Below are 27,522 nucleotides of genomic sequence, written 5' to 3'. Positions count from 1 at the left end.
TCCACCCTAACAACTGCGATAAACGCACTCACATGGCAGTCGCATAAAATTGAAACTCAAACAGACAATACAAAAATAGCTCTTAGCATTACAGACATGGCGAGGAAATTAGACAACTTCCATAAAAGTGTTACATCTAACGAATGCCACTGTTCGGAAATTGTGGAGAAATTATCTACTCTTCCAGAGGTGCTCACAACAATGGTAATAGATTTAAAAACCTTCAACCAGTCAGGAGACGTATCTGCAGAAACAACAGGGGCAAATGGGGCAGAGAAGGTCCGTCTTGAAATGTAAATGGTGAAACTAGCCCCACAATCCCCATCAAAGATGCAAGGAGGACCAGAAATAGAGAAAGCACAAGATAATTTCGTAAAAACAGTTCATAGCACAGAAAACCAACACGTAACGATGTAACCTGTAACTACGATTTGATGCTCATGTAAAGCGCTCTGATACCTCCGGGTCTAGCAAGCGCTTATAAAACCTTTAAAATAAATAAAATAAAAGTTGATACAGGACGAACCGGGGAACTCCAGCAAACTTTGGCAATCAAACCAATAACAAGGCGTGCAAAAAATTATTAAAGAAACAGCAAAAAACAAATGTCAAGTGAGAAGGAGCGGAGGACAATTTTAGCAAGATACACTAGAATGAACAGATCCCCCAAAACAGAAAGACAAAGACAATTCGAACAATAACCTCTTTCCTATATTCCACTCAAATAAGAATTGATGCCACGATTAGAAGCATAAAATTATTTACAACAAGGGGTGGTGAGGGACAGAGTCTCTGAATTAAGCAGAATACTCTCACCCAGTCAAGAGATCAGGGCTAGATCCAACACCGTTTTTTAGCTCATTGCACCATCCCAGTTTCAGAACCTGGCTGTATGCAAATTAGTCTGTTCCTGTCCCAGTGCATGATGGGAACAGGGCAAACCAAACTACAAAAGCCAATTCTTACACTGGGAAGGAAACAAGCTACCGGGGACCGGTTTCTGGCATTACAGCCGTCTTCGGCCCGGCTTTCTTGAATCCTGATGGTGCAATGAGCAAGGGACTCATGTCTGAGTATACCCTTCCACGCTTAGGGTGGACAAAATTATTTACAACAAGGGGTGGTGAGGGACAGAGTCTCTGAATTAAGCAGAATACTCTCACCCAGTCAAGAGATCAGGGCTAGATCCAACACCGTTTTTTAGCTCATTGCACCATCCCAGTTTCAGAACCTGGCTGTATGCAAATTAGTCTGTTCCTGTCCCAGTGCATGATGGGAACAGGGCAAACCAAACTACAAAAGCCAATTCTTACACTGGGAAGGAAACAAGCTACCGGGGACCGGTTTCTGGCATTACAGCCGTCTTCGGCCCGGCTTTCTTGAATCCTGATGGTGCAATGAGCAAGGGACTCATGTCTGAGTATACCCTTCCACGCTTAGGGTGGACAAAATTATTTACAACAAGGGGTGGTGAGGGACAGAGTCTCTGAATTAAGCAGAATACTCTCACCCAGTCAAGAGATCAGGGCTAGATCCAACACCGTTTTTTAGCTCATTGCACCATCCCAGTTTCAGAACCTGGCTGTATGCAAATTAGTCTGTTCCTGTCCCAGTGCATGATGGGAACAGGGCAAACCAAACTACAAAAGCCAATTCTTACACTGGGAAGGAAACAAGCTACCGGGGACCGGTTTCTGGCATTACAGCCGTCTTCGGCCCGGCTTTCTTGAATCCTGATGGTGCAATGAGCAAGGGACTCATGTCTGAGTATACCCTTCCACGCTTAGGGTGGACAAAATTATTTACAACAAGGGGTGGTGAGGGACAGAGTCTCTGAATTAAGCAGAATACTCTCACCCAGTCAAGAGATCAGGGCTAGATCCAACACCGTTTTTTAGCTCATTGCACCATCCCAGTTTCAGAACCTGGCTGTATGCAAATTAGTCTGTTCCTGTCCCAGTGCATGATGGGAACAGGGCAAACCAAACTACAAAAGCCAATTCTTACACTGGGAAGGAAACAAGCTACCGGGGACCGGTTTCTGGCATTACAGCCGTCTTCGGCCCGGCTTTCTTGAATCCTGATGGTGCAATGAGCAAGGGACTCATGTCTGAGTATACCCTTCCACGCTTAGGGTGGACAAAATTATTTACAACAAGGGGTGGTGAGGGACAGAGTCTCTGAATTAAGCAGAATACTCTCACCCAGTCAAGAGATCAGGGCTAGATCCAACACCGTTTTTTAGCTCATTGCACCATCCCAGTTTCAGAACCTGGCTGTATGCAAATTAGTCTGTTCCTGTCCCAGTGCATGATGGGAACAGGGCAAACCAAACTACAAAAGCCAATTCTTACACTGGGAAGGAAACAAGCTACCGGGGACCGGTTTCTGGCATTACAGCCGTCTTCGGCCTGGCTTTCTTGAATCCTGATGGTGCAATGAGCAAGGGACTCATGTCTGAGTATACCCTTCCACGCTTAGGGTGGACAAAATTATTTACAACAAGGGGTGGTGAGGGACAGAGTCTCTGAATTAAGCAGAATACTCTCACCCAGTCAAGAGATCAGGGCTAGATCCAACACCGTTTTTTAGCTCATTGCACCATCCCAGTTTCAGAACCTGGCTGTATGCAAATTAGTCTGTTCCTGTCCCAGTGCATGATGGGAACAGGGCAAACCAAACTACAAAAGCCAATTCTTACACTGGGAAGGAAACAAGCTACCGGGGACCGGTTTCTGGCATTACAGCCGTCTTCGGCCCGGCTTTCTTGAATCCTGATGGTGCAATGAGCAAGGGACTCATGTCTGAGTATACCCTTCCACGCTTAGGGTGGACAACATTATTTACAACAAGGGGTGGTGAGGGACAGAGTCTCTGAATTAAGCAGAATACTCTCACCCAGTCAAGAGATCAGGGCTAGATCCAACACCGTTTTTTAGCTCATTGCACCATCCCAGTTTCAGAACCTGGCTGTATGCAAATTAGTCTGTTCCTGTCCCAGTGCATGATGGGAACAGGGCAAACCAAACTACAAAAGCCAATTCTTACACTGGGAAGGAAACAAGCTACCGGGGACCGGTTTCTGGCATTACAGCCGTCTTCGGCCCGGCTTTCTTGAATCCTGATGGTGCAATGAGCAAGGGACTCATGTCTGAGTATACCCTTCCACGCTTAGGGTGGACAAAATTATTTACAACAAGGGGTGGTGAGGGACAGAGTCTCTGAATTAAGCAGAATACTCTCACCCAGTCAAGAGATCAGGGCTAGATCCAACACCGTTTTTTAGCTCATTGCACCATCCCAGTTTCAGAACCTGGCTGTATGCAAATTAGTCTGTTCCTGTCCCAGTGCATGATGGGAACAGGGCAAACCAAACTACATAAGCCAATTCTTACACTGGGAAGGAAACAAGCTACCGGGGACCGGTTTCTGGCATTACAGCCGTCTTCGGCCCGGCTTTCTTGAATCCTGATGGTGCAATGAGCAAGGGACTCATGTCTGAGTATACCCTTCCACGCTTAGGGTGGACAAAATTATTTACAACAAGGGGTGGTGAGGGACAGAGTCTCTGAATTAAGCAGAATACTCTCACCCAGTCAAGAGATCAGGGCTAGATCCAACACCGTTTTTTAGCTCATTGCACCATCCCAGTTTCAGAACCTGGCTGTATGCAAATTAGTCTGTTCCTGTTCCAGTGCATGATGGGAACAGGGCAAACCAAACTACAAAAGCCAATTCTTACACTGGGAAGGAAACAAGCTACCGGGGACCGGTTTCTGGCATTACAGCCGTCTTCGGCCCGGCTTTCTTGAATCCTGATGGTGCAATGAGCAAGGGACTCATGTCTGAGTATACCCTTCCACGCTTAGGGTGGACAAAATTATTTACAACAGGGGGTGGTGAGGGACAGAGTCTCTGAATTAAGCAGAATACTCTCACCCAGTCAAGAGATCAGGGCTAGATCCAACACAGTTTTTTAGCTCATTGCACCATCCCAGTTTCAGAACCTGGCTGTATGCAAATTAGTCTGTTCCTGTCCCAGTGCATGATGGGAACAGGGCAAACCAAACTACAAAAGCCAATTCTTACACTGGGAAGGAAACAAGCTACCGGGGACCGGTTTCTGGCATTACAGCCGTCTTCGGCCCGGCTTTCTTGAATCCTGATGGTGCAATGAGCAAGGGACTCATGTCTGAGTATACCCTTCCACGCTTAGGGTGGACAAAATTATTTACAACAAGGGGTGGTGAGGGACAGAGTCTCTGAATTAAGCAGAATACTCTCACCCAGTCAAGAGATCAGGGCTAGATTCAACACCGTTTTTTAGCTCATTGCACCATCCCAGTTTCAGAACCTGGCTGTATGCAAATTAGTCTGTTCCTGTCCCAGTGCATGATGGGAACAGGGCAAACCAAACTACAAAAGCCAATTCTTACACTGGGAAGGAAACAAGCTACCGGGGACCGGTTTCTGGCATTACAGCCGTCTTCGGCCCGGCTTTCTTGAATCCTGATGGTGCAATGAGCAAGGGACTCATGTCTGAGTATACCCTTCCACGCTTAGGGTGGACAAAATTATTTACAACAAGGGGTGGTGAGGGACAGAGTCTCTGAATTAAGCAGAATACTCTCACCCAGTCAAGAGATCAGGGCTAGATCCAACACCGTTTTTTAGCTCATTGCACCATCCCAGTTTCAGAACCTGGCTGTATGCAAATTAGTCTGTTCCTGTCCCAGTGCATGATGGGAACAGGGCAAACCAAACTACAAAAGCCAATTCTTACACTGGGAAGGAAACAAGCTACCGGGGACCGGTTTCTGGCATTACAGCCGTCTTCGGCCCGGCTTTCTTGAATCCTGATGGTGCAATGAGCAAGGGACTCATGTCTGAGTATACCCTTCCACGCTTAGGGTGGACAAAATTATTTACAACAAGGGGTGGTGAGGGACAGAGTCTCTGAATTAAGCAGAATACTCTCACCCAGTCAAGAGATCAGGGCTAGATCCAACACCGTTTTTTAGCTCATTGCACCATCCCAGTTTCAGAACCTGGCTGTATGCAAATTAGTCTGTTCCTGTCCCAGTGCATGATGGGAACAGGGCAAAGCATATCGAGCATGGAGAACTAGTCACACAGGAAAATACAATTATACAAATATATGCACAAGTCCTACAACACGCAAGGGCTGACCATGATTATTTAAGATCCAGGAGAGCGGATAAAGATCACCCTGAAGAACAAAACATAAAAAAGAGAGACGTAAGAGAGCCAATACAGGGAGTAGCTAGTAGAGTACTACAAACAGCAGTACAGGTGAAACAGATAATAACGAAATCAGGGGCTCACCATTTATGGCACATCCCCCTAAGGGACAACAATATAGAGAATGGCAGACAAGAAGGGGATGGAATACTACAAAAAATAAAGTTCCTGCCTTAATATATTTCAAGGGGCAGGCAGGATATACTCAATTGGGCAAACATTTTAAGGCTAATGCAAAATAAACCCTTCACTAGCTGGAATAACTAGTGAGGATACTCTAAGCATCCAGTTCGAAGTAAGTGGCAAGGACAACAAACAGGAGCACACAACAACAACATGGAAAAATGCAGCCCTGTCAAGAAGGGTCTTATTAGAGAGGGAAAGATTTGCGGAGTGTGGTATCTTGGTGCAGAAAAAGAAGGAAGAGAAATACCTGTATTGCTGAAATCCCAAGCCATTCTGCAAACTAGTATCCCCAATTACCAAGAGGCAAAGAAAGGCCTGCTGATGGGAGTGTCCAACTAAATTCCAATTACAGCAACTTTAGGATATATTATCAGCCGAATTAGGGAACAACCCAAACAAGGATAGTACGAGCGATGGAAAGGGCCAAGGAGCACTAGGATAATGAACTGGCTAGCAACAAACTTGGGTGGCACCAGGACAACAGAAGTTGTATATAGCAAATCAGTAATCACAAAGTTTAAGGAAGCAGACAATATTTACCTCCAAGAAACACCAACTCATCTCCAGGGATTCTCAGAATTGCGCAAATCAGCCAGAAAAAAGATCTTTTTGGAAGATCGGAAGGAATATCAGTGTACATAAATTACTCAACAGAGCTATCAACAAATGAAGGTGGAGGCAGACATTCTGTAGGCTGGTATTGTAGAAGGCTACTCAGTTGATGGAGGCAATATGATATTTATTTTAATAAATATATACCTCCATGACCGCACCTCCATGACCGCAGCTCAAAGAAAATTGAAACAACGGAAAATTTGATAGCCCAACTGGAAGATCTAATGTGTGAATATCCAGTGTCAGACATGGTCATAACAGGTGGTTTTATTCTAAACAACCTTGGAGATGATGCGGCAAACAAGGGGATTAGCAACCCAGCAGGGAAAAGATTTAACAACTTCCTGTTCATGCATAACCTTGCGGAGAAAATAGCAAGAAAAGCTCAGCCAAATGTTCCACAAACCTAATCTTTTAACAACAGTACAACGATCGACTACATCTTCATAAACTGAAACCGTAAAAAAACACAACTGGCTTTAGGATAACTTGACATGAAGAAAGTGACCATGCAATGCTTAACGCTGACCTTAACCTTCACGGAGGATCTCGAGAACAATTATCAGCCATTGATCATACACAAGGAGCAGAAGAAAACAACCTGGTAAAAAGGTTAAATGGAATCGATGTAATGCAGAAAAAATAGAGTCATGGAAGAGCAGATGGGAAGGCAGGTCAGCGGATATACACTCATGCCTACAACCAATGACTGCTCTGGCTGGATTAAGTACTTATGATCTACCCTGCTGATGGAAGAACGGTACAGGGAAAAAAAACAAGCATTGGCATAGCTAATAGGTCTCGCCTTTGGAACCTTATAAGTGTTTAGCCAGAGCTATTGGCTTTGCCATTGTGTTCAAGCTATGTTGTGGAGCATTGTGGCCACTGTGCAGTATGTTGAAAAGTTAGAATAAAAAAAGTCTTATAAGCATTTTTGTTACCTTATATATAACCAAGAAGACATTATGTACAACTGAACGACCTTATTAAAAAAGGAATTACCATAAAAAAAGATTTCTTGTTTTGCGATTATTGTCCTACTACTGTGACAGCTAAATTAAGATGTATTTTTATGGTGTATTTACAGTGGCATATGAGGTGTTATAATGTAGCACACGTTTTCCAATAGGGAAGCGTGTTTTAATGAAAAAATAAATATATAATAGTCAAAACCCAAAGAACAAGCATTTGCAATGCAATAGGTCTCGCATTTACGAGAGATTAAGCTATTAGCATTGTAAATGACAATGCCTTTTATTTATGTTTTAAAAACCAACACATAAATAACAGCCATTGCCATTTACAATGCCAATAGTTCAAACTTTCACAACTGCGGGACCTATTGCATTGCAAATGCTTGTTAACTTTGTTACCTAAGCATGTACACGTATATGCCATGAACTATTTGCAAATTCTTCCTTAAGGTTCACAGTGATCTTGAGAGGATCGACGCTTGCTCCGAATTCACGGTTTCATGAAAAGTTGTCCAATATTTTCTGAGCAGCAGAGACAGAATAGCTGTCCCCGCGGGACAGAATATCGTGCTGGCGGGGGAGTGGAGGGGGGCGGGGGAGCGCGCGGAGGTCGTTCGTGGGGTCGAAGGCCTCGTTACCACCGAAGACTCAAGAGGCTCGAGGGCGTCATTCGCAAGGGCCTGCTTGTCATGGCTTGTCATGGACGGGCTCATTACTGTAATTCATACACTCCCTGCTCACGTCAGTGACAGCCACCCACACTCTGACCATCAGACATAAAAGTAGCGCCAATGGAGCTGCGGCGCATGCAGCCGCACCGGAGCGCGCCACTAGCCCCACTGGTAAGCCGCAGACGCGCGGGACTTTGTGTGTTAATGCTGTGGCTCGAGGAGGGCTGTCTGCGTCGTGATGTTTTTTACCTGTACGGCACATGGCTTGTGTGTCTCTGGTGTGCAGGTCCCGCCTGCTCCAGGACAGTAGTCTGTTCGCGCATATTAAGAGGAAAGCTTGTTCTGTGGTGTCCGGCGCGGTTCCCCGCACAGGCTCACGCACCCCAGTAGCCAGCAAGGGAGCGTGCCCGGATGTGGCGGCGGGGATAGGGGTGACGCTGCTGTGGAATGCCAAACGTTCCCGAACAAACTAGACATAACCAGAGAGACAGGAGATTGGGAACGCGCGCGCGGCCGGCTCCGATCGCTTTTTCTCTTCTTAGCAGGCCCAACACATGTGTGAGTTACAGAACACAAACTGGCTCTACTATGGCAATGGACAACACAGAAATGCTTGACCTCTAGGTTTCTGGATATCAAGCAGCAATACAGGTTAGAATTGGCACTTGATCGCATCCAACCCCTTATGGCAAAGAAACATTTTTTTCAATTTAGACACGGGGTGCTCCCGCTACGAGCATTTACTAACAAATGGCAGGGAGCCCATAAAGTAGACTGTCCACGGTGCAATCGAGTTGAGGAAACTGAACTGCATGTTCTCTATTTTTGCCCCGCCTATGGAAAGCCAAGGTCCCGGTGGCTGCTACAATTATGCAGAAACATGGAGATCAGACACTACATAGAGGTGCACAGGCTTTTTAAGCATGAAACCGACACACTCATTGTGTTCACCATCTCTCGATTCCTACACTCGATGTGGTGCATTCGTAGAGCCATCCTAAAGAAAACCCTCACAGGAAACCCTTAGTTCCTAGCAACCTTTATATATCATGTTATGTCTCGTTCGCACATATTTATTGTATGATATTTTCCACTGTAATTATCTTCCCTCTAGACTTTTTAATTGCATAATACAATTAGTTTTAATGTGGATTTTCTAACACTGTTATATACATTTATCAGATAGAGCCAAAAACTTTTGAACAACTGACAGGTGCTCTTTTACCAACGAATTAGTTATTTGCTTAAACATGTGTTACTCTTCCCCCTCCTGCATTCAAGGTAGAATCTATAAACTCTGTTGCACATTGCACTGTACCCAACCATAGTACACTGAGTGGTCTTGAGGGAGTGTACCCAAAAATATACTAGAATAATTTGCACAACTAAGAAATGCACTATTTTTTAATATAGAACTATTGATCATAGTTTTTATGAGGACATATTTTAATGTTTTTTCCTTATACAAATTGAATTGTCTTTTTATGTGCTTTTATGGCCTGTACGGTCGAAATAAAGCTTCCTTGACTGACTGACAAAATAATTAAAACCCAGAGAAAAATGGGATAGTGTGTGTATAATATGGGCAACAATGTTTCTTAGAAGGGCTGGTACGTAGTAAGTACCTTTTTACAACTGTTTAGTTTAGTTTGTAGGCTTATATAGCGCTTGAATCACCCCCTGAGGGGTATCTCAGTGCTCGAGGACATGCAGGGATAGTTGTCGCAGTGGGCTGGTCTAGAACAGGGCAGTTTTCAAAGCCTTCCTAAATTTCGGGTGGTCAGGGCATTGCCTTAAAGCTACGGAAGTTGGTGCCATAAGGAGGGCTCCTAATATGAAAAGGCCTTTCCTCCTGTCCGTGCTTACTTAAACCTGGGTATCTTGAGCAAAGATTTCGAGCCAGATCGAAGGTCCCTTTGATGGAGCTTCTCTGCCAGGTAGGTAGGTCCATTACCCCATATTGCCTTGTGTGTCAGACAACAGATCTTGAACTTCACTCCTTTATGCACTGGTAACCAGTGGAGTTGGTGTAGAAGAGGGAGAGAAGCGGATCTGTAAGGGGCGTTTAAGACTAAGCATGCTGCAGTGTTTTGTACCACCTGAAGGCGGTTCAGAGAGGACTCGCTAGCCCCGATCAATAAGGCGTTAGAATAGTCTAATTTACTCAACATAAGTGTTTGAATGAGGGTCTTTCGCAAGGAACCGGGGAGATAAGGGAAAACTCTTTAGCAGGTGCAACACATGAAAGCATGAGTCGACTGTGTGAGTTACATGATCTTTCATGGTTAAAGTCTGTTCAAGACGCACCCCTAGGTTCTTAGCCGCTGATTTCTGGTCTGGAGCTGTCCCTAACTCTGTACATCGCCGCCAAGTGTTGTTCTAAGAGATCAACGTACATTTTATAAAACGAGGCAGGTAAGCCATCCAGGCCGGGGGCCTTGCCCCCGGGTATGCTACTGATGGCAGCGAGTATTTCCTCCCTGGAAAAAGGTTCATCAAGAAATTTACGGTGGTAGTCTTCCAACCAGACCAGCGCAATAGAATCAAAATATTGATCAAAGTCCTCCTGTGGCAGAGGAGTACCGGCAGAGTAAAGCTGAGAATACAAGTCCAGAAAGCGGGACTTAATTTCCTCCGGGGAGGTAGTCCTACTCGGGCCCCCATCACTGAGGGCCGTTATATAGGAGGCCATTAATGAAAATGGGGTAACCCAAAAGGATACGGACCTGGGTATACTGCGGTAAGAATAAACAGTGGTCCAGAACCTATTTCTTTTTGTTAACCAACTTAATCAGTGCATATTCAAACATTTATGAATTCATGGGCGTTCCTTACATTCGCACCAAACCATAAGTGAACTCAGTTACTTAAGATGAACAGAACAAATATATCACTACAGCACCAATATTTCAACAGAAGAGAGGAAAACATCGTTTTATTTCCTTATCTCTAAACACGAAATTAATCTTCTTTACAATTTTCTCAATACTTTACAATAAAAGGTTGCCCAGGGGGAGCGTGCACAAAGAGAGGTGATCGAAGAGAAGTGCAGTGAATCAAGAGAAGAAAGGAAATTCAAAGAGGTAAACAGGGTATTTACACTAATTTCAATAATTATGGTCTAGCAATTTCCATAATGTAGCCACCTGGCCCATACAAAGATAAATAACAACTAATCTCTAAGTAATATCAACACAACAGTCATGTCAAATGTGTGCACTTTTTGACAAAATACTGGGTCCAAGGTGAATTTAGTATCGTCGACGTTTCGATTTGGCTTAAAGACGTCCGGTGAGTTAAACCTGGACCATGCGAGTCTTCATCAGGACATTCAATAATCGGGCAACCAAGGGTTTGCTGATGTAAATTATATGACTATATCCATGACACAATTCTGGTATGACAGACTGTTATAATGTATTGTTGAGTAATGTTGCGACAACGACACTATATTGTTAATTGTTGACTGTAATAATTCGTTTTTTGATTTATGCTGAGGTATAATATATTTTACCACCACAGACTGGTTCTACTAATGTTTAGATTAGTATAGCGCAATTGGGCTAGATTTGATGACCTTCCCAATCCAAAATGGCGCCCGCTAATCGCATCTAGACTGTAATAATTTACTTTTTGATTAATGCTGTGGTATAATGTATTTTGATAAGATCAATCGTTTAGATTGAAGTATCTTACCACCATAGACTGGTTCTGCTAATACTTAAATTAGTATAGCGCAATTGAGCCAGATTTGATGACCTTCCCAATTTAAAATGGCGCCCGCAAATCGGTGGCGGAGTCAACACTAGTGTGGACACACCTCTATCATTGGAGGCCCGTTACATATAACTAATACGGGGATTACCCGTTGGGGTTCTGAACGTATGGCAATTTTTGAAATACAATTGGAGTAGCATAACTTGTAACTCTAGCGTATGTCGAGTCCGTTTTCTATTTTTAGTCCCCGAGTGCCCAATAACATTAGCTCTTGTGCATGAGTCATGTGACGGGCTCTTCGTTGTGGCGAGAGACGGTTAGAGATTAGTTGTTATTTATCTTTGTATGGGCCAGGTGGCTACATTATGGAAATTGCTAGACCATAATTATTGAAATTAGTGTAAATACCCTGTTTACCTCTTTGAATTTCCATTCTTCTCTTGATTCACTGCACTTCTCTTCGGTCACCTCTCTTTGTGCACGCTCCCCCTGGGCAACCTTTTATTGTAAAGTATTGAGAAAATTGTAAAGAAGATTAATTTCGTGTTTAGAGATAAGGAAATAAAACGATGTTTTTCCTCTCTTCTGTTGAAATATTGGTGCTGTAGTGATATATTTGTTCTGTTCATCTTAAGTAACTGAGTTCACTTATGGTTTGGTGCGAATATAAGGAACGCCCATGAATTCATAAATGTTTGAATATGCACTGATTAAGTTGGTTAACAAAAAGAAATAGGTTCTGGACCACTGTTTATTCTTACCGTTATATAGGAGGCAGCTCGCGGTGGGCGAAGAAGATTGGCAAGAGTGTGCCCCGGGCGGTCCCCCTCACCAAACGGTGCGCCCAACCTTCCCTGCCCAAAAAGGACAGTTCGCGGCCAGCCTCCTCCAAGAATTCAGTGTGTTTTTGACGTATTAACACCAGCGTCTCAGGACTGGGGTGTGCCGCCTGGGCGGGATCAAGGTCTTTAAATTCTGCCTCGAGCTTAGCCAGAGTAGTGCGGATAGACCTGAGGACACCGGCCTGTTTAGAAATACATCCGCCCCGAATGACGACCTTAAACCCTTCCCATAACGTCGAAGCGGAGTCTACTGATCCCGTATTTAAGTCAAAATAGTTGGTTATAGCGGTGTGGATTTCCGCACAAAAGACATACCGGAGGGCGTTGGGGAGAAGACGCCAAGTAAAGGGCTGCTGCGGGGAATGTGGGGGGGTTGGAGATGGATCTGAACCGGCACATGGTCGGAAAAGGTGCGAGCCATGTGTACCGCATCGGTGAGCCAAGACAGGGCGTCCGGCGAGGTCAGCCAGAAATCAATGCGCGACCAACAGCCCTTCGCGCTGGTAAAGCAGGAGCCCTCCCGGGCATCGGTGCGGAAGTGGCGCCAGGCATCATAAAGAGAGTTATCAGTTAAAATAGACATGAGGGCTGCGGCGGCATGCGGATGAGATGTATGGGAGCCAGACCGATCCAAAGCCGCCGATAGAGTGACATTAAAATCACCTACCCAGCGACCGCTGCGGGGCCACAAGCGGAGATAAGGTGCCAGATGTGATTGAAAAAGTCCGGGTCATCCGAGTTGGGACCGTAGACCACGGTAATCGTAACGGGCTGGGCCAGTAGTAAACCATGGAGGATCACATACCTGCCCTCAGGATCAATGAGCACCCGGGCGGTCTGCCAAGGGAGGCCCCTGCACAGCAGGATTGAGACCCCTCCGGCATATGACGAGTAGGTTGAGGAATGGGACTCCCCCCAATAGCGAGCTTGGAGTCTGGAGACGGATCCGGGCAGCAGATGCGTCTCCAGTAAGAGACATATATCTACCTTGTGTCGCTGTAGATGTGAGTGAATCAATCAGGCCTTAAGGTGGTCGTTCAGACCACGGACATTCCAGGTCCAGCAGACGATGTCAGCCATAAGAGGGTGGTCCAAAGTGTGAGGCTACGCAGCGCAGGCGGTAAACACCACAGGCAGGCACAGCGAACAAGAAAAGCAAGAGAATCAAGGGGCAGCGGAATGCAGCGCAGGCAGGAGGCTTCACGAGCAAGTAGAAACAGCCCACCAGGAATTCCCACAAACAGGGCAGCGCGGGGAGAGCACGCAGGCATCTAACTGACGGATGTGGTACTGGGAACAGAACGCTCCGGTGAGCAGTGAAAGTGCCCCACAGACCCAACCACAGGAGGCGCAACAGATAAGGGAAAGGAAGGACTGGTGGAGCAACATGATTACCAACAGTAAATGACCAGTGACCGTAAACAGATCGAGGCATGAAACACAAAGCAGTGTCGCAATAAATACCTGTGGAAGCTGTACGGTAAGAACATACAATGGACTGAAGCCATCTCCCCCGATGAGGAGCAGAAAACCCCCAGAACAGGCAGCATGGAAGTGGAGATGTAATGGCCATCAGCCCGGCGAAATATGCCGTGTGTCTAGGAATGGACATGCATAAGCAATACAGAAAAAACAAACCATACCATAGGAAAACATCATCCCAAGAAGGAAAACAAAAGAACCCCCCCGCAGTCCCACCAAACCAACCCGACCCACCCACCCTGAACCACAGCGGGGATAACACCCATCACCCCAATCAACTCCCACCAACTGGAATGACTGAGAACGAAAAACAAAAAGACCCACAACCCCACTCCCACTCCAACCCCCCCAATCACAACCCACCCCACCCCAGGGACCCACAACTAGGAAGGGGAAAAACAGTAGTGCAAGCGAGAATCATCCCATGAGGGCATGGCAGTCCTAGGCATACACCCCCGCAGTAAAACAGGGTGGCCAAGCTTGGGTAGAATCAGGCATCACGTAAAAAAGAGAAAGCAACAGCAAACAATAAATTGCACTTCAGTCATTGTCGCTGAGGCGGTCCGCAGCCTCAGATGAGGATTGAGATGTTGGTGGCCAGGATGATTTGTCGAGCTTCTTGGCGAACGCCAATTCTTCCTGAGGATCGGGGAAGACAAAAGTCTTTGCGCCCTGGCGGATTCTGAGCTTTTCCGGATAAGCCAGGGAGTATGGGACTTCGTGTTTCTATAGGATTTGTTTAGCAGGAAGGAATTCCCGCCGGGCCGCCTGAACAGTCGTGGTGTAGTCCGGGAAGAAGGAGAGGGTATTGCCCTGGTGGATAATGGTGCCCCTGTCCCGTGCAGTTCTGAGTATGGCGTTGCGGTCCCGGAAATTGAGCAGTTTAGCAATGATGGGGCGTGGGGGCAGGCCAGGACTGGAACGAGGAGCAAGGGAGCGGTGCGCGCGCTCCACAATGAACACAGAGGAGAGGACGTCGTCGAAGAGTTCTTTGACCAAGGTCTCTACAAAGTCCTCCATATGCGAGATGTTGGTCGATTCCGGAAGGCCCGTTATGCGGAGGTTGCTCCGGCGGGAACGGGCCTCCAAATCCTCATTTTTCTCATGGATGACCGCCAAGATCTTGTCCATTTGCAGCAGTTTTTGACGGTCCTGCGTGGCAGCATCTTCTGAATCGGAGACCCGGGACTCCACGTGTAACAGGCGGTTGTCTGAGTATCCACACGGGCCTTCACGGACTCCGAGGCGGGCCGACAACTGGTCCAACTGGGTGGCAATGCCAGTGACTGTCGACTTCAAGGCCAGCATGATCGCCTTCAGGTCGTCGTCTCCGGAGGGGGGGCGCCTCCATGGTGACCGCGGCCTCCCCTCCATCAGTACTGGAACCCACCTGGCGGGAGGACCTGCGGAGATCGAAGGCGATCTTAGGCTGCTTCGGGTCGGATGTTCCCATGGCGAGGAAGGTGTGCAACTGACCAGCACGCCTATGCTGAGGACCAGCACGCGTGTACGGGCAGGGCCAAGGATGCGCAACCACCGTAGAGAACCACCGGCACAGCAACGTGAGGGAGTGTAGTTGTGCGGCTAAGGCGACCCAAGGGTGAGGGGGAAGAAAACAGCAGCCCCATGATGGAGTTAATGCTGGGCAGACAGTGTCCACTCCCGGAGGGTAGTAACGCAGATGAGGAGCACCAGCCGGGTAGTGGCGGGTAACGAGCAGCACCCGGAACAAGCAGGGACCCCGGTGCGGGTGTGCGACCAACACGTGGGCCCCCCAGGCGAAGGAAGATTCATGGCAGTGGCCATCGAGCATTGGAGAACTGAAAGTACAAGTAACATGGCTCCAAAAGCCTCAATAAACAAACAAGAACACCAGCTCTCATGGGAAACAAACATCACTGGGCTCGGGGCAGGGGAGATTCATGTACACAGCACTCATAACTTCATACAAGAACCATAAAACACAGCCATACCGGATTCAAACCCTGGGAAAGACGTGTCTGAAAGCGATCCTGTGGGCCAGTCTGGTGCCTCTCCTAATAAGAGAACTAAACACAACTTGGAAATCTGTATCATACAACACAGGATGCAGACTATGCAACTATATAAAAGAGACATTACAACATCTGATATGCTGCTGACCAACTCTGAAAGAGGTCCGATGGAGACTACTAAGACTAATCTTTTTTGTCTCAAGGCACACAGACCTGTGTATAAGAGGTAATAGATATATTGACCAGTATCACACCCTTGGGATTTGGCCAAATTTGGCAAATTCATGCTGATGGCCAGAACCTGTTTGAAAGAAGTCACCTCTCAAATACTCAATAAGGATTAAGACCAGAAACATACAGGAGTGCATCCTGGAGAAATCAGCCTCTTTGCTTAAGTAAAAGTGTTTGAGAAGGGGATGGCCCATGAAAGGTACTACTGGGATGTACAGCTCCCCGACAAAGTATAATTGTGGCTGCTAGCATTGCTGCTATCCTGCTGTGCTACACCGAAATGCTTTAACCTGAATTAATCTCCTTGCCAGACTTAGCACTTCAACTTACTTCCTTGCACTACTTGTATTCTTCAGCATATGGATGAAATATTATGGCATGTCTGGCCCTTTTTTGGCTCCCTGACCAAGCATCAGTGCGGCTGTTTGCTTTTGTTGCAATTCCACTGTGTTTTGTGCTCTAACCATGAACGATCTACATGGAAGACTTAGCATTTTATTTTGCTGTTCTGCACGATTCAATAATCAGGATATGGATGAACTGTAGTGACGACTCTGGTACAAGGATTTTTTGGTAAATAGGGTTGCAAAGGTTGATTTTCCAAAGAATATTAAAAAAGAAAAAGAAATGAATAACTGATCTACGTTCAGATGTTGTGTTAAGTTATGCTATGATTTTATTGTGGAAAATTTGAACGATTTTAATTAATCTTGCAATAAAGTGTTAATTCATTCATTCACTGTTAATGGTCTTGCTCAGTGTACCAGATGGAGGAGGCACTGCACTGCTTGTGCACGACTTAAGGTCAGTGGTTTTCGACAATATGAACAGTTTCTCCTTTTGTAAGCCCCAACGGGGTTCAAAAACAAATCTCCTAGAATGAGGGGCGTTTATTCAGTGAGCATAGCTCCCGTTCATGCGCCTGTTGATTCCCCAGAAAGACGTGGCACATAAAAGCCACGGCTTCCATGTATGAGGCGCCCCACGCTTCTGGACACACAAACATTCAAACAACCAATTCTTTCAAGTCTGAGGCTAGTTCAGGAAAAGTGAACCACTAATAAGAGCAGCATAAGGCCAGCAGGTCTTAACCTACAAACGAGGCTGAAAGTCAAATTAAGAAGAGGTTTGTTTTTCACGAAGGCTCATTCGTTTTTGTTATGTTGCAAACAGGTTATGTCTCTTTGCATCAACTTTCCACATGTGCTATTCTCCTTACGATCTGGAAAACGGAAAATAAGACTCTAGACTGTGTTACAATGCTTGTAATATTATTGGTTTCGTCCTCCACTTACTAACTTTGTATAATGACCACTTATGTTTTCATTGTGAGCAGTTTACTGTGTGATTGTATGCTTGCACGAACCAATCTGATGCTAATAAAAAGATTTAAAAAAAAAAAAAAAAAAAAGAAGAGGTTTGTTTTAACGTAATCTTACATAATTAAAACACCGGGCAAAAAAGTAAACAAGAATAGCAGCAACGTAAACAAGCATTGGCAATGCAATAGGTCTCGCGTTTCTTTAAGTTAGAGCTTTTGGTTTTGCTAATGGTATTGTATTTTAGGCATGTGTTATTGAGTATATGTATGTGATGTGTACACTAAAGTGGTGTTTGCCTTTTGATTCTCTAAGTGGTGGCTATGTAAGATCAAAGTACCTACGAGAAAAATCTGTAGGAGAAGCTGTGCGTGTTTCTACTAACTACCCATAGAGGAATCTTTGAGGGGCTTCCAGCTCCACTTTTGATCCCCCGGTTCACGCATTTTGATGGGAAAAACAGGCAAAAATCCAGGTTTAAAAACTAAGCCCAACATTTTGGATTAATAGCAGAAATGTCAATATAATTGATTTATTTTAAAGCACTCTGTAGATTATATTCAGTGCATTTTGGAATGTGTTTAGTACATTTTAAAAGTGGTCTTTGGCAGTCTTTGCCATTTTGTGGTGCCGGCAGCCAGCTTCTAAGAAGAAAACGATGGAACCCTTTTCTTCTTATTTTTACACATGTAGAGCGCAATGTTAGTTAACATAACAGAGTTGTAAAGCTCCCTGTTCGAGCTTTGAGGCGTTAGTCCAGCACAGGGCTTGCAGGTGCTATGTGTGGGTTCGCTCACACCTCAAGGTGCTGTCAAAATACGGTGCCTGTGCATGTACAGTGTTTTCAGGAGCTGTACTTCGAAGCTGGGTCCTTTAAAGGCTTTGAGGCGCTAAGTGGAGGTGCTTCCAGGTTTCACAAGGATTCCAGGCACTGCTGGCGAAGCTCTTACACACTTTGAGAAGTTGCACGTTGCTTCGAGGCGCTATTCACGAGTGCCTTTGGTCTGTGTAAACTTCCAAGTGCTGCCTGCGCGTTGAAGGGCTGTGTAGCGGCTTCGAGGCGCTCTTTTTATGCCCTGTGCTGGTTGTCCCTAGTATAGCGCCTGCTGCCATGCGGCCTGGTTAGAGACAGGGCAGAGTGAAAGGAAAGAGAGAAAATGGCTTTAACTTAACTCAACATGAACAAGACTGAGCACATGTAGTGTTTTTCCTCAATCATTATAGTCTAAAACACAAGAGGTTCGGAAGGACCATTTGTTCACTTTTTCTTAGGTAAACCGTACACTTTTGAGATACAAGACCTTATTGCCATCGCCCACCCCATGACGTGGCATTTTGGCGATAACCCACAGTATTTTTTTTAGTGTGGCTCTTTAAGCACACATTTTGAGGGTGGGCATAGAGTTTTATATAGTATGAAGTAGACCTGAAGGTATCAATCAATCAATCAATGAATCACAGCATTTATATAGCGCGCTACTCACCCGGAGGGTCTCAAGGCGCTTGGGGGGGGGGGTCAGCTACTGCTCGAACAGCCAGGTCTTGAGCTGCTTCCTGAAGGCGAGGTGGTCTTGGGTCAGGCGGAGGTGGGTCGGGAGGGAGTTCCACGTCTTGGCGGCGAGGTAGGAGTAGGATCTTCCTCCTGTGGTGGCTCTTCGGATGCGGGGGTCGGCGGCGAGGAAGTGGTTGGTTGAACGAAGCTGGCGTGTGGGCGTGTAGAAGTAGATGCGGCTGTTGAGGTATCTTGGCCCTTGGTTGTGTAGGGCTTTGTGTGCGTGGGTGAGGAGTCGGAACGTGATTCTCTTGTTGACCGGGAGTCAGTGCAGGTCTCTCAGGTGTCCGGAGATGTGGCTGTGTCGGGGGATGTCCAGGATGAGTCTTGCTGAGGCGTTCTGGATTCGCTGGAGTCTCTTCTGAAGTCTGGCAGTGGTTCCGGCGTAGAGGGAGTTGCCGTAGTCCAGTCGGCTGGTGACGAGGGCCTTGGTGACCGTCTTCCTGGTCTCGGTGGGGATCCACCAGAAGATCTTACGTAGCATGCGCAGGATGTTGAAGCATGACGAGGAGACGGCGTTGACTTGTCTGGTCATGGAGAGGGAGGAGTCCAGGATGAAGCCCAGGTTGCGTGCGTGGTCTGTTGGTTTGGGTGCGCTGCCCAGGGCGGGAGGCCACCAGGAGTCGTCCCAGGCGGAGGGAGCAGATCCCAGGATGAGGACTTCCGTGTTGTCTGAGTTCAGTTTCAAGCGGCTGTTCTTCATCCACACGGCTACGTCTTTCATCCCCTCGTGTAGGCTGGCTCTGGCGGTGGCGGGGTCGTTGGTGAGAGAGAGGATCAGCTGGGTGTCGTCGGCGTAAGAGATGATGTTGAGGTTGTGTTGGTGTGCGATGGCCGCAAGGGGGCTCATGTAGACATTGAAGAGGGTGGGGCTGAGCGAGGAACCTTGGGGCACGCCGCAGATGACTTCGGTGGCTTCTGATCTGAACGGGGGGAGGCTTACTCTCTGAGTCCTTCCGGCGAGGAAGGAGATGATCCATTCCAGTGCCTTCTCTTGGATTCCGACGTTGCTGAGGCGCTGCTCTAGGGTGCGGTGGCAGACAGTGTCGAAAGCCGCGGAAAGGTCCAGGAGGATGAGGGCCGCTGTTTCCCCGTTGTCGAGCAGGGCTCGGATGTCATCAGTGGCAGCGATGAGGGCGGTCTTGGTGCTGTGGTTGGCCCGGAAGCCGGACTGCGAGTGGTCGAGGGATCCATTTGTCTCGAGGAAGGCGGCCAGCTGCTTGTTGACTGTCTTCTCGATGACCTTGGCCGGAAACGGGAGGAGCGAGATGGGGCGGTAGTTTTTGAGTTCGGTGGGGTCCGCTGATGGTTTCTTTAGTAGAGCGCTGAGTTCGGCATGCTTCCAGCTCTCCGGGAAGGTCGCTGTGTCGAAGGAGGTGTTGATGATGTCCCGCAGGTGGGGTGCGATGACGAAGTCGGCCTTGTTGAAGGCGTGGTGAGGGCAGGGGTCGGTTGGAGATCCGGAGTGGATGGAGTTCATCGTGCGTAGGGTTTCCTCGGTGTTGATCGGGGTCCATGCGCGGAGGGTGGTGGTGGGGGGTGCAGGTGCTGTCGTGGGGTGCGTCGGCTCTGTGCTGAAGCTGTTGTGTATGTCCGCGATCTTGTTGTGGAAGTAGGAGGCGAGGGAGTTGCAGAGGTCTTGCGATGGGGTGATGATGTTGTTTCCTGTGCTGGGGTTGGAGAGCTCTTTGACGATGTTGAAGAGTTCCTTGCTGTTGTGGGCGTTGTTGTCCAGTCGTTCCTTGAATGCGGTTTTCTTGGTGGCGTGGATCAGTTGGTGGTGTTTTCAAGTGGCGAGTTTGAGGATGGTCATGTTGTCTGGTGTTGGGTCTCTGCGCCAGGCTCTCACGAGGGCTCGGCAGTTCCTCTTGGAGCTCTTGAGTTAGTCGGTGAACCATGGTGCTTTCTTACTGCCGGTCTGCTGGGCGGGGTCCTTAGTGGGGCGAGGTCATCTGCGCAGTTGCTGATCCACTTCGTGAGGTTGTTGGCGGCCTGGCTGGGGTTTGCGGAGCTGGCGGGGGGGGGGGTCCTGGCTCAGGGAGGCGGCGAGCTGGTCGGCTGTGATCTTGTTCCATCTTCTGCGTGCAACCTGTTGCTGGTGGTGGTGTATCGTGTTCTTTTTGTAGCTGAAGTGGACGCAGCTGTGGTCCGTCCAGTGGAGTCCGGTGGCGTGGCTGAAGGAGATGTCCTTGCTGGAGGAGAAGACGGGGTCGAGTGTGTGTCCGGCGTAGTGGGTGGGTGTGGTCACCAGCTGCTTGAGACCGAGGGTGGCGAGGTTGTCCAGCAGGGTGGCGGTGTTGCGGTCGTTGTTGTTCTCCAGGTGGAAGTTGAGGTCCCCGAGGAGGATGTAGTCAGCGGAGGGGAGAGCGTGCGGGCTGATGAAGTCTGCGATGTCTTCGCTGAATTGTGTTCGTGGTCCCGGGGGTCTGTAGATGAGGGTGCCTCTGAGGGTGGTCTTGGGGTCGGTGTGGATCTGGAAGTGCAGGTGTTCGGCGGTTGTGAGGGTGTCGTCGGAGTTGCTCGTGATGCAGATGGTGTTCCTGTGGATGATGGCGATGCCTCCTCCGGTCTGGTTACCGCGGTCCCTTCGGATGATCTTGTAGCCGTCTGGGATGGCGATGGCGATGTCGGGCGCTGAGGAGGTGTTCATCCAGGTTTCCGTGAGGAAGGCGACGTCTGGTGATGTTGTGTCGAGCAGGTTCCAGAGTTCTACGGCATGTCTGTGGACGGAGCGGGTGTTGAGCAGGATGCACTTCAGGTGGTTGCTGCTGGTTCTCTGCTTGGTGGGTGCGGGTGCGGTGCAGGTCCGGATGCAGGAGAAACTGCAGGAGTGGCAGCTGAAGGGTCCGTGGGTGCGCCTCGGGTGGCCCGGTAGCATCCGGGGATTCCGCGGTGTTGAGTGCGATGAGTTCGGTGGCGTCGTAGGTCAGTCGGGTCGTCTTCCGTCGGTGGGGGCCAGGGGTCCTGGCCCAGGGCGCGGTCCAGGCGCGGACGGGCGCAGACGGGCTTACCTTTGGCGCGCCTTCGGCGCACAATCGGCGCTCCCGCTGCGCGTACGCACGGTCGCCATTTATGGCGAAGTGGGAGGGAGGGAGGAGCAGCTGGGAGGCGGGAGCGGGGAGGGCACAGAAGGAAAGGGGGCGTGGCTGCACGCAGGCGGCGGGAAGCGGACGGGGGGCACAGGGCAGAGAGAACAGCACAGAACAACAATAAGGGACACAATATGGCACACAGGCAATGTAAACAGACAATATGGGGGACAGAACAGAATGAGGAAAAAAACCGAAATAAAGCACAAGAGTAAACACACGCTAGATACTGCGGCGGGGGGCGGGGTCGTCGGGGCGGGCTCAGCGAGGCTGAGAACTGCAGCGGGGAGGACGCACACGCTACAGCTGGTGGCCGTGCGGCGCGGGGGTGTCCTGAAAGTATCAGAGCACTTTACATGAACACCTGTTTAGTTACAGACCGACACTTTCATTTTGTTAGGCACAGGGAGATCAAGTGATATCCCAGAATCACAGGATGTTGAGAGTCCCAGTCGAGACTCGAACCCGTTTCCCCAGCTTCGAGGTCGACCGGTCTGGCAGTTAGGTCACATCCTCTTCCCAAATCGTTTCGAATGACGACCACATGCCTGAAACGGCTTGTAGAATCTCAACTAGCCTTGTTAAATTTAATGAAAGCCAAACCTGCTTGTCCAAGACAAGTTTAATCTACAATTAAAGCTCCCACTTTTAACACACCGATCTTATAACCTTTCCAAGGATTAAGAAAAGGGGGAAAAGAATAGGGGGGTACATCCAAGTAATTGACAATTGATCGGACCATGCGGTTTACTTAATCAGTGAGCGAGCATCCTTAGTCTCAATAAAAAAAATAAACAGGATTTTTTTTTGTTATTCATTTTTAAAATCAAGACCTTTCACACATCGGTTTTCACGACGAGTGGCAATGACTGCTAATGAACAAAGTATATATTATTAATCGGTGCTTGATTCCCTTCGGTAAATACAGACTCCGTTGCTTCGAAAATGAATCACTGCAGTTGTTAACTTACTAAGGAGAATAGTTGCTGTTTACAATGTAAAAGTTGAACTTTTGGCGCTTTTTTCGCAAGCAGGCATTTGTATTGACCATTTTCGACCCTGAGGCTGGGAAAGTAGTTGGCTTCCATCCCAAGTGCTTTTTACACACTGTAGAAAATTACATAGCAGGACACTTGAGTGTTTGAGGTAGGATTTTTTTTTTATTTAAGCCGCCCTGGCTCTTGTGATGAAGCTAAGCAAAGAGGTATTGTAGGGAGAATTGATATGGACTAATGGAATCTGAAGTCCCGTACCTCGGAATCTATTTTAGTAAATACGTGAACACAGAAGTATTACGTTATAAACTGTTTGTGTTTGAAGCGTTAAACTACGATTTTCGAAGCAACAGAGTCTGCATTTATCAGTATACTTAAGAGCTGTTCCGCAGGTTACCAATCAGTATGCCGTTTTCTATTATATCAGGTCACGGGTGACAGATTCAGAGCTTGCGATGTTCAGTTACCGGTTTGTGTTAAAGCAATCCGGGCTAACATAAAAAGATATACATACTTATTGCAGATGTACAGAAAAGTCTAGAAGGCATTTGGAGATGGTCCAGTGTGCACGTGACAGCAAGATAGGGAAGAAAACCACAAAAGCAAAGAATAATGAAAAAGAACGACCAAGAACTAATGTGCCAGAAAGAAAAGAACTTGGAAGAGAGAGGAGGACGTGGAAAAGAAAGGGGGGAAACATTGCAGGAGGAAACAGCAGGACAGGAAGAGCAAAAAAAGTTAAAAAAAAACCAGAAACAAAAGGCAGAAGTAAACGCTTGAGGGGCGAGATGAAAGAAAGCTTTAAACAAAGGAGAGCGAAACAGACAGGAAAGCACCGATGGAAAAATGGGAAGAGCCAGCATAGAAACAGTAATGGTGCAAGAAAGGGAAGAGAAGGCATGCATAGTGGGTAGAAAACATAGAAACGTGAAGGAGAGGAAAGTATGAAAAATGAGGAACAGTAAAGGCAGCTGAGAAAGAGAGAACAAGACATGAGACGGAGAAGAAATTGGCGATTGAGTGAAAAATAAATACCAAAGAAGCGATGAAAGAAGGCAGACGGGGGGTGGGTGGGAGAGTGGCGATGGCAAGGCGGTAGAGAGAAGGGAAAAATAAAAGAATCATGAAGAGAGCAGGAAAAGGCAAACAAGTAAACTGATTAAAGGAATCAAGGAGAATGGGATGGGAAAGGAGACAAGAGGAAACAATATAAGGAGACCGAAGAAAGATGAATAGATAAGGAAAAAGAGGGACAGATATGAAGGGAGGAAGAAAGAAAAAGAAATGTTACCAGCAAAATAGAGTAGAAAAAAGTAACTAAAATGGGGGGAGGAAGAGAAAGGGGCGGTAAAACAAAAAAATGAGAAGAAGAGAAATGTTAAGAGAGAAAAATATACAAAGGATAAAAGAGAGGAGGGAGAAAGATAAATGAGGTGCATAGGTAAGGCTAACAATATAAGGAAAGCCAAAGGAATATCAGTATGCGATAGGATACAAGACTGGAAGGGAAATATGCTTTGCTGTAGTAGCACGAAAAGAACATGTAGTCAAACACGAATATATGATTATACCACGATTTCAATTACCACGCATGGCTTTACCACGCGAATTTTACATCGCAAGTGGCTTTACCACGCTGGTATTTACAACGTAGGATTTTACTACGCCTAGAAACGTCTTACCTGCACGTCTTTCTCTACGAGCCCTTACTTCCATCCTCCATTGAAACAAGCGTCAAAACACGTATACCAAAATAAAAAAAGGACTGTTTTTTTGACGTACACGGCACGTCTTTGGGGGAGGCTCTTTCTTTTTTCTTTTAAAATTATGTTCGTTTTTTTTTTTTAAAGTAAACTGCTTGTTATTTTTTGGGGGGGAGACCCCCCCCAGCCCCCCTCTGCCCCCCAAGCCCACGCAGAACGACTCGAAGGAATACCACATCTCCCCCCCAGCCCGTGGTAAAGACGTCGTGGAAGGCACCCTGCGTGGAAGGCACCCTGCGTGGTAAGTGTCACGTGGTAAATGTTAGTAGTGGTAATGCCTTCGTGGTAAATGATGTTTCCCGTCAAACACAGATGCAATTCAACTACCCCTTACCTCCAGCACCTTGCCTCTGCCCGATAGCCTCGCACGTTGTTGTCCCCACCGATCAGGTACGCAAAATTGTTCAGCACAGCAATCCCTTGATTGGACATTTTGGGTGCCTGTGAAGCAATCAGCTGCCTCCAGCCTCCAAACAACGGGTGCAGGAACTTCGCTTGGTCACTCAGCACCACGGACGAAGCAGCATACATCCCCCCAAAGCCCACAAGGCAATGGTACTCGGATCGGAGCTCAGTCTGTGGCCCCTGGAGCACAGGTTGGAGACACTCATTCTTGTGATAGATCAAGGCATTGGCCACCATCTCCTTCAGAGGGCACTGACTCAGCTTGTCGTGCAGTTGCTGCAGGAGCTGTACCTCAATCAGGGGGAAGCGGACAGCCTCCAGCAGCCTGGAGGGCTCCATCAAGGAAACCTGGTCTGTCTCCACCTGCTCCTGGGTGTAGTGGTAAAGTAACGCTGCATTGTACACCTCATTCTCAGATTCCACCTCAAGCCGATTGCTACTGAGAAGAGAGTAGACTTTTTCCAGAGGAAGTTGTCGGTAAGTCTGAGACTTTGAGAAAGAACTGAAGTTCTTCAGAATGTAGGTGTCCAGCTGGTTGCTGAAAGGACTGAGGTCAAAGAGGTCTGCTAAGCGGTACAGCTCCAGGATATTCTCGTCGTCCACCCAGGAGATCAGGAAGTCACAGCAGAAGGTGATCACCTCTGGTATCTGCAAAAAGGCAAGGATCAGCATTGTAACCAGCACCTAGCTTTGTTTAATTTATCTTTTTATCAGCATTTTCAGCATAGTAAAGGTAAAATTGGATAAATGATACATTCATTTCATTTGCTATTTACCCATATTTAGATCTCCAACGCACCCCAAATGTATGTATATACTCATTTGCTTATGATTAATTGAGTGTGGAACCCTCTCACGGTGCCATTGGGTATCCTTTTCTAACAGACCGCGATGGATGGAGGGACACCACCCCCTCTATTTATGACTCAATTCCCGTGAGAGGGAGAAGAGAAGAGTCTGTTGAGGGAGTTGTCCAATGGACACAATGTGGGGTTTATCTCCAATAGCTCATATCTTACCTGTGTATTTTGGGTCTGCTCCAACCTCTCACTGACTACAAGTAATTGTGCTCCTCTGTAGTCTGTTGTTGGATCTACCATGTAGGTTCACCATCATATGTGGACTTGCGAAATTTATCAAAAGTGACCCAAGGACGCCTGCATCACTAAATAAATAATCTCAGTGGTGAGATGAGCATTTTAAAAGTAGTTCGGGGTAAAGGGCTAGTTTTGCAGTATATAGGCGATTTGGGAGGGTTATTATCTTGATTAAGGAGATTCGCAGGAAAGTTAAGACTGGGAGTGTTGACCAGTGTAGTGTGCCTTTGCATATGTGCTCCATCAGAGGCTGTCTATTTTCTGTTCTAGCAAACGTCTACTTTTTTTGGCTACCTCAATGCCTACATATTTTAACCCAACATACACTGTAGTTATTTTACCTACTTGGTCAGTGCCTTGAATGTCAGGCTCTGGTGAACCAAGCTAGCCTTGTTCCCATTTACTTTTATTTCTTAACATTGTTTGTTTTTAAGCACTGCTTCTCCAAGCAATATTAGAGAGCTGCACAGCAAAACATAGAACTGCATTTGACATAATCTGTTTACAAGGAACATCAAGCACAATTGTTATGAAAAAACTAAGATGGTGAAGAGTAAGGTATAGGTTGGTGAAATGGAGGAAGGGTAGTGGCAAACAGCTGATAGGTATAGAGAGTTATGTTACATTGCGTGGTTTCTTATCTAAATATGTCACAGAACTCGTTTCGTTGGCCACCAGCGGCTTCCATATTGGAAGGGATTTTGGGGTTCTACTATGTTCATATGAGGCATGATCTGATATGTTGCTGGGGTGGACACTGTCAGTTATGAGGTTCAAATAAGCTGTGGGCATAAGGAAATCGCCTATCAGGAAGACGGATATGTGCAATCCAGAGAAGAACGTGTATCCCTTGGTGTCTGAATGGTAATGTCTTCAGAATCAACTGACCTAGGGCCACATACAATTATGCCAGAAGGTAGGTGGAGGGAGGGGCCATCAATGGAGGGCCTGCTCTTTCTAAGTTACCCACAGTGCATACGCCAGCTGAAGTCGCCTCCTGTAATGGAGGCTTCCATTATGATGGTGACAATATGAGTGAAGATAGCTTGAGACACCAGTGCGAGTGCGAATACTGTAAGTAATGTGGCAAGCAGTAGTGCCTGAAGCCATTATCATTAGATAATAACCTAATGTGTCTGTCCATGTAAGATCTATTGTCAATGGGTGCTGGCAACTGATTGTATTGCAACCCCAATGGAGCCACTGTAAAATCCAGCATGGTGGGCTCTTAAAAGCCATATCTACGTAAGCACCTGCAGTCACTGACCAAGAAGTGAGGTTTGTTCCTGTACCCCGAGGATGTCTTTGCAGTATTGGTTTCCTTTCTT

At 47.1% G+C, this 27,522-nt stretch overlaps 1 protein-coding gene across 2 annotated transcripts in view; it reads right to left on the bottom strand.

The window, feature by feature from the left end:
• KLHL22 (kelch like family member 22) overlaps positions 1-27,522 on the bottom strand; it is a 150,461-nt gene that overhangs the window by 61,787 nt on the left and 61,152 nt on the right. For both annotated transcript variants that reach the window (XM_078667784.1, XM_078667785.1), the window contains exon 4: positions 25,027-25,745. In XM_078667784.1, the coding sequence (XP_078523910.1) occupies positions 25,027-25,745 (719 nt within the window). The remainder of the gene's footprint in view (positions 1-25,026; positions 25,746-27,522) is intronic.

Source organism: Lissotriton helveticus, chromosome 11 (assembly GCF_964261635.1).
Source record: "Lissotriton helveticus chromosome 11, aLisHel1.1, whole genome shotgun sequence".
Lineage (NCBI taxonomy): Eukaryota > Metazoa > Chordata > Amphibia > Caudata > Salamandridae > Lissotriton > Lissotriton helveticus.
The sequence above is the reverse complement of the archived record's forward strand: the minus strand, read 5'-3'. Positions and strand labels throughout refer to the sequence as shown.